The sequence below is a fragment of the Anopheles darlingi genome, chromosome 3 (assembly GCF_943734745.1).
Source record: "Anopheles darlingi chromosome 3, idAnoDarlMG_H_01, whole genome shotgun sequence".
Lineage (NCBI taxonomy): Eukaryota > Metazoa > Arthropoda > Insecta > Diptera > Culicidae > Anopheles > Anopheles darlingi.
This window is the reverse complement of record NC_064875.1, coordinates 68,788,468-68,795,967: the sequence shown is the minus strand read 5'-3', so window position 1 is coordinate 68,795,967 and position 7,500 is coordinate 68,788,468. Positions and strand designations below refer to the sequence as shown.

General features: G+C 51.6%; 2 protein-coding genes across 2 annotated transcripts in view; one reads left to right on the top strand and one right to left on the bottom strand.

Annotated features, from left to right (window-relative positions):
- LOC125954798 (ran-binding protein 9) overlaps window positions 1-3,423 on the bottom strand; it is an 8,288-nt gene extending 4,865 nt beyond the window's left edge. Inside the window, exons 1-2 of the mRNA XM_049685406.1 lie at window positions 3,288-3,423; window positions 2,250-3,039 (exon numbers count right to left, since the gene is read on the bottom strand). Of these exons, the coding sequence (XP_049541363.1) occupies window positions 2,250-2,610 (361 nt within the window). The 5' untranslated portion in view covers window positions 2,611-3,039; window positions 3,288-3,423. The remainder of the gene's footprint in view (window positions 1-2,249; window positions 3,040-3,287) is intronic.
- LOC125954776 (regulator of nonsense transcripts 2) lies at window positions 3,302-7,481 on the top strand. The gene is made up of 3 exons (XM_049685364.1): window positions 3,302-3,697; window positions 3,760-7,002; window positions 7,086-7,481. Exons 2-3 carry the CDS (start codon window positions 3,781-3,783, stop codon window positions 7,410-7,412), a joined length of 3,549 nt encoding a protein of 1,182 aa, XP_049541321.1. The 5' UTR covers window positions 3,302-3,697; window positions 3,760-3,780; the 3' UTR covers window positions 7,413-7,481.
- The last annotated feature ends 19 nt before the right edge of the window (window positions 7,482-7,500 follow it).

Sequence of the window (7,500 nt, the reverse complement as noted above, 5' to 3'; positions counted from 1 at the left end):
ATCAGTGAGCCAAATGAGTCACAGCTGATTAGCTGACAAAGCCCCCGGCAGAACGGAAGATGACATTAGTGCCCAGCTTGCTGAATAAAGATAATTATCGGGGGTGGGTAGAAGTTTAAACAAATTAAATGCAAAGTATGGAGCAAACTAGCCTGCGTGTGACACATGAAATCGATCACATTGCTAGCCGTGCAACCCACGTACCATGTCACACAGTGACTTCTGCGTGCTGCGGCGAGTAATGCGATTCCGTTGGATCGGTTCCGTAACGGAACGCACACGGTACCACCCCGTACCGGTTATGTGCTTGTTCATCCACCCTCCCCTTCGTCCAAGCTCGGCCAACCGGGTAGAAAGATGTGGTCACAAGTAATCGCGGCGATTACGAGACCTCCTTCTCCGCCGTCACTTTACCCACTCCAGTGATTAATGTGTTGTCGTCTGCCTACATTACGGAACGGTGTAGCAGCAGCGCCAGCAGCAGACAAGCCCTTTCGCATGCGGAAAGTGAAATCAATGCGGCCAAACCAGGCAAAGCGAACAACGAATTGAGTCGCGTTTGGGGTTTGTTGCTCGTCGGAACAAAAGAGAGAGCATTCAGGACGCAAATCCTGCCCATCATGTGCTCGATGGCCACAACATGTTAAATGATAACTGCAGAAGGAGAGGGGAGAGGGATCATTTAATGACGACGGCGTGACAACAACAAGGGGTTGAGGCACCTTTTAAAAGAGGTCGCATCTCATGATCACCTCTTTCGTGGGGGGTGAGGACAGGAGAGGGGGTGTCTTATGCTTTCGTTATGATTTCCATTTCCTATTTATGCTAACACGCTGTTGGAGTGTATGCGTTCGGGGTTTGACAGTTGGGGCATGTGTGCGTGCCAGCGACTGACATTCGACACCTCATTGTTTTGATCTACGCCACTACGCACACAAAAGCAGACATCGAGCCCCCCACCCCCACATTTCCACCACACACCTCTTCCTCCCACTACCCCTACCGAACCCCCTTCACTTGCTACTGCCCTAGATGTTTAGTGACGCGTTTTCCTCGTTCAAACGCTCTGGCCTTCCTAAAGGGCGTTTGGGGCGAAACAGCTCCCGATCTCGAAGCTGCTCGATGGTCACTCGATGACAAAAAGAAGGGGTAGGAGGAGGAGGGATGTTAGGGAACAAATATTTGAGACGGCGAGCCAGCGAACGAATGAAAAATAATCATTTTTTGTGCAAGCTTGAACAGCTGATGAGCACAAAGGGTCGCCATTTTTGGCCTGCTCAGACTACACAGCCACAAAACACGATTAACACGGCAGGCGTAGGGGCAGGCGAAAGAACGGGAGCCCCGCGGATACCCACACCACACACAAGCAAGTAATGCGTTGTAGCGAAGGTCTTTGTGAAGAAACGCACATGGTTTGTGGGCGTTCGAGTTTTTCCGAGCGCGTGCTCTTTGGCCATGGTTTTCAATAAATAATTACGAATTTTTATAATTAAATGGATTGCTGGGGTGACAAAAGGATGCATTCAAATGGGGAAATTAAGCTTATCAACGTGCCATGTAATGGCGATGACAACGCGATGATCAACATTTCCTCGGCCACCAAACGTCAAAACCTGCTGATTTTCACAGTTACCCCGCTCTACCTTCAAGTTTCTAACGCTTGCCTCCCTTCTTCTTTGTGCTGCTGGACCCCTGCCGCCTCCCTTTCCCCTCGCCCTTTCCGAGCATGATTTGCGCAAGAAACACACATACTGGCACTCGTCTCAATCACAGCTTGCTACGCACACTCGCACATCGCGTGTCTGGCTCGTTTGATGAGGAAAAACAGAAAGTTTCCACGATCGGGCACGAAACGACGGAAACAAAACCTATCATGGGACTTGAATTGAGCACTCGACAAGCCATCGAATCTTTGCTGGCATTTACACCTCTCACTGGTGGATTATTCTGACCTTTTCACCACCTCGAATGTTGTCTCAAGGTCCGTGAAAATTGTGGGTCTTAATCGTCTCGGAATCATCGAAGGAAAATGTATCATTTCCGCTACCCTCATCGAGTGGGGAGAGGATAGACGAGGAAAATGGCGAGAGCGAAAATAAAGCGACAGACAGGCAGGCAGGCACGCGAGTAGCAGATCCAAGCAGGTCGCGAAGCAGGGATCCTAATTTTAGACACCGAAACGGCGATGAAATATGGCTCCCTTGATGGGGGGAGAGCAGGGAGAGGGGGTGCGGAGCGATAAAAACCTTTGTAGTGAACACGTAGATTGTTTTGCGTCAGTCCGATGGTGCTGCACTTGTCCTGCGAGCTCCAGGAACGGGGCAGCGGATCCACGGCCTCGTTCACGTTCGGGTACAGCATCTTAAGACGGTCGACGGGTCCGGGGGTGGTGGCGGCGGCTGCGGTACTGGCTGTGGTCGATCCAGCGCCAGCTTGCTGTTGTTGTTGGCCACTGCTGCTGCTGCTGCTACTGCTACTGCTGTTTGGGTTGAACATTCTGGAGAGGGTTTGCGGTTGGGAACCTCCGGTGGCGAGCCTGCTGCGATCTTCGTCCTCGTTACTACACTTTACACTTGCGGCGCTAGCACCATGGGCATTATCAGCCATCGAAGGACGAACAGAGCAACCACAGAAACGGCCGGAGCGCTAGGCGGATCGGTTGAGGTCCGATCACACCAGCAGCAGCAGTTCCCTCCGTTCACAAACTTCCCTCACTTCACCACTTCTTCCACTTTCTGATGCGCACACACATAAACGAACACACACACTCGCGATTTCTCACACAAAAACGTTATGTTGCGACACGAAACTATTGGTTCATGGTGCTTCCGATGTGCTGCGATGATGTGTCCTTCTGGCTCTCGCGAGCCTCGTACTTCCCGTGCGAACTTCCTCTGCTTCCGCCGATCCGCAGCCTACTACACTATTCCTTGCTCCTTCCCTAGAGGAGGTCGAGGGGTGCAGGTGGTGACGACTGCTGGCGGATCTCGCCTACTGCCACAAACGCCTCGCCTCGTGCACGAAGGAAAATGGATGCTGAAATGGAAAATGACGACGGATAATTATTGCAACTGCTGCTGCTGCTGCTGGCGAATGCAAAACGGGGGCACACCAGAAGAGGCAAAGTAGAGTAGAAGTGGCCGCACCAACACCAACGGCGTGCGTTGTTGCCTTTCGCTAGTCAAGGCAAAAAGCAGGAGGAAAAAATTCACACAAAAGAGGCGACGGAAATCGAAGAAAATCCGTCGTGACGGGGTACTCTTTAATGGTAGACGGAGACCAACCTTGGCTGTCGTCCTCTAGTGTCACTTGCTGCTGCTAAATTCACTCTTTTCTGTAATCTGGAATTGATGAAACTTTGCCACCTTCGAACTGTGTGCTGCTAAGAGAACAAACCAACTCAAAAAGACGAGCTGCTGGTGTTGGTTGGATGGTATGGAAACATAGCGCACGCACCAACACACACAGGCACGCCAGTGGTTCCCAAACCGCACCAGAAAATTGACAAAACAATTGAAAAAGTGCTCAATACTCGTGTTGTTGAAGAATCAACGTCCACAACAGGACTACACTAATCTAAGTAAGCCAGCAAGGACAGTTCAGCAGTGTTTGCTCTTCAGGATATTGGAGTCCAGCACATTTGGATCCTGCGTTCTCACGGGGAGACAGCTGAAAAGTGTTGTTGTTCTCGGCGGTAGGTAAACATTCGAATTCGGTTCCGCGGCACGCATTAACTCCACAAATTATTCCTTGTAGCACAACGAGAGAGTGATTAAAATGGGTACGGATCAGAACACGGAAGAACCGGAAACCTGTAATCAACCGGAAGATGAAACCGTCCAGACAACGGAGGAATCCCCGAGCGAAGACGAGAAGGCCGAAGTGTCTGCCTTTGTGGCCGGCTTGGAGGAGCGCTATGCACAGAAGGCCACCTTCCGGCAGCAGAACTTGAACGTGACCCATCCGTCGGAAGAGTACTTCTTCAAGTACGACTCGAGCGTGAAGAAGAACACGGCCTTGGTGAAGAAATTGAAGCAATTCACGGCCCAGCAGCTGACCGCGATCATGAGCGACGTTCGCACGCTGAACCTCACGAAGTACATCTCGGAGGTCAGCGCGGCCCTCGTTGAGGCGAAGCTGAAGATGAGCGACATCCCGGCGATCATCACGCTGTGTAACTATCTGCATCAAACGTACGCCGAGTTCTCTTCGACAATGTTCGAAAACTGGCAAAAGCTGCTGTTGATTAAACCGGGCGAGAAGGTGCAGAACGCGAGCAAGATGCGTGTCGATCTGCGGTTTTATGCCGAGCTGGTCAGCGTCGGGATCTTCTCGAACAAGATCGGATTGCCGTTGCTGGGGGCCTGTCTCGTTGGGCTAATCGCGCAGGATAAAGAGGAACACATTAACCTGTCGATTGTGCTCTCGTTCTGCAAACACTGTGGCGACGAGTACGCTGGACTCCTGTCGGCAAGGATGTCGAAACTGGCGGCCAAGTACGAGATCGAGATACCGGTCTCCACGCTTTTGCCCCCGGATAAACAGTGCAGTTTGCGCAACCTACTGAAGGACTACTACCACTCGCTAGCGGAGCATCTTCGGGTCGAACATGGTCAGCTGCAACAAGCAGAAAAGTCCAAGTGGAAAATGCTGCACATGAAAGGAGAGATCACGAGTGAAAAGCGTGAGCAGCTGCTACAGCTACAAAGCTCGTATACCAAGCTGTTCGCCTCAACCGAAACACTGGCGGATCTGCTCGGTGAACCTATGCCGGTGCTGCTAGCCGCTCCGGAAGCGAACGTGCCACCGGAGGGCACGGTGGTCGATGAGAAGGGCGAAGGTTTAGAGTTTGGTCCGCTCGATCCGTGGCGAGACGATGAAACGAAATCGTTCTACGTCGATCTGCCGGATTTGCGCCAGTTTTTGCCAAACTTCTGTGGCAAACGGGAGGAAGAGGAAGTGGATTTGGGCGTTGAAGTGGAACCACCGATAACGGAGGAGGTACTCGATCAGGATCCGGAACTTGATGAAGAGCTGACCGAATCAGAAATCAAAGCGTTTGTGGAGCAGCAACAACAAGCGGAAAGTGTTGAGGTCGTGGAAGGAGGTGCGGAGATACCAGATGCGACTGCTCGCGTGGATGATGCGAATGGTGCCCCGAATGGAGGTGCAAACAATCGGAAACAATTTGAACAATTTGCCCAGAGTCTGCACAACTGCGTCAATCGTGATCTCATCGATAATGCGGCCATCGAGTTTCTGCTAAATTTCAACACCAAGAGCAAGCGCAAGCGACTGGTGAAGGTGCTGTTTGGGGTACAACGAACCCGGCTGGATCTGCTTCCGATGTACGCCCGGTTCGTCGCCATCATCAATCTCGTCGCCACCGATCTCGGTGCGGAGCTGTGTCAGATGCTGAAGGTTGACTTCAAGTATCATATTAAGAAGAAGGATCAGATCAATATCGAGACGAAGATCAAAGTGGTGCGGTACATCGGCGAACTGGTCAAGTTCAATATCTACAAAAAGCTGGACGCACTTTACTGTTTGCGATGCCTGCTGCAAAGCTTTCAGCATCATTATATCGAAATGACGTGCGCGTTCCTGGAGGTATGCGGCGTGTATCTGTACAACTGCCGTGAAAGCCGGATGCGCACGAACGCCTTTCTGGAGCAAATGATGCGCCTCAAGACGAACACCACGATGAACGGGCGTTACGCACAGCTGGTCGAGAACTGCTACTACCTTGTGAAGCGACCGGAAGGACTTCGAATGGCACGCAAGGTGCGGCCGCTCATGCACACCTACATCCGACATCTGATCTATCGCGAGCTGAATAAGACAAATGCGGACAAATTGATCAAGCTGCTGAGACGACTTAACTGGGACGATCCGGATACGTTCGAGTATACGGTCAAGTGCTTGTCAAAGGCGTACAACGTTCGCTATCATTTGATTCGCGATCTGGCTGACCTTGTGTCAGGTCTGGCATCCTATCAGGAGAAAGCGGTTATCCGTGTGGTCGATACGGTGTTCGAGGATATCCGTGCGGGGCTCGAGATACACGACAATAAGCTGGCTCAACGCAGGGTGGCGATGGTGAAGTATCTGGGCGAGCTGTACAACTATCAGCTGGTCGAGGCCACCAACATACTCAACACGCTGTACTCGATCATCTCGTACGGCGTGCAAACAATGCCGGATGCACCACCGTCGGCCGTTGATCCACCGGGATCACTGTTTCGTTTGAAGTTGGTCTGCGTGCTGCTGGACACTTGCGGCATGTACTTCACTAGTGGACTGAACCGCAAGCTGCTCGACTACTTCATCGTCTTCTTCCAACATTACTACTGGCTTAAGCGATCGCACGCATGCTTCCAAGTCGTGGGCGAAAGAGATCTCTTCCCCATTCTGGATGATCAGATGTACCGCGAGTGCTTGAGAAATTTGCGCCCGAAGCTGAAGCTGCATACGAGCTACGAACGAGCAGCGGCTGCCGTTGAAACGCTTCGGCAAAAACTATACCCAGAATCGGCCGAAAACGATGGCGATCCGCTGATGTCCGGTGGAGCCGAATGGGAAGAATGGAAGCAAAAGCAGCAACAGCAACAGGAGCAGTTGGATTCTATCAAGGAAACCTCGGAGCTGCTCACTGACCAGATATCGGAAACGGATGACTATTCCTCGGACGTAGGTGATATGTCGGAGACGTACGATCTAGGCGGTAATGCGCCGTATGATGACTATGAAGACGCTAACAATGCTGGAGCCGGCACAACAGACCAGGATCAGGACGACCAGGAGTACGATCGGAGTACACCGTTGGGAGCGGAGCAGGAGCGCCTGCCGGAGGATTTGGACTTTGAGCGAGAGTATGAGCGTATGGCTGCCGATTGTTACCAGCAGCGGGTACGCGACTCTAATAAAATCCATGCAAAGCAGATACCGATCCCGGTTTCGTTCCGCAATGAAACCAAAAAGACATACGACCAGCTTCAGGTAAGAAGAGAAGACCCGCCTCGCCGTCAACTATTCAACTACGTGGATTCTATGGTTTAACTCTTATTCTACCTTTTTAATAGATGCCGAATCAACAGAAAACGGACATGGTTCCCTTTGCCCTGATGATCCGCAGCAAAGGCAAACAGCAGCAGTACAAAACGTTCGAGGCACCAGAGGACAGCCAGCTGGCACAGTACATTCGCGAACAGGAACGGCGTCAGCAGGAGGAGAAGGATAGCGTTAAGCGGCTTACGTTGAACATCTCCGAGCGGCTCGAGGAAGAAGACTACCAGGAGCTGCTGGCCCAATCATCCCGTGGACCGGATACCATGCGCCCCCGGCCAGTCAAGCCAGTAAAGTTCAAGCATCCTCGTGGTGTACCGGATGTTGATGCTATCTTCCACTAATTGAACGTTATCTACGAAAGGTAATTGATGCAATGAAATTCAGTTGTTAATAAACATTTTGGAAACGCGCACTGGAATATAATGTCTA

What these genes read in the sequence shown, in the direction of transcription:
- LOC125954776 (XM_049685364.1), top strand. Translation starts at nt 3,781, where the DNA reads ATGGGTACGGATCAGAACACGGAAGAACCGGAAACCTGTAATCAACCG. An exon ending in AGACATACGACCAGCTTCAG is followed by an intron (nt 7,003 to 7,085) that starts GTAAGAAGAGAA and finishes CCTTTTTAATAG; the next exon opens with ATGCCGAATCAACAGAAAAC.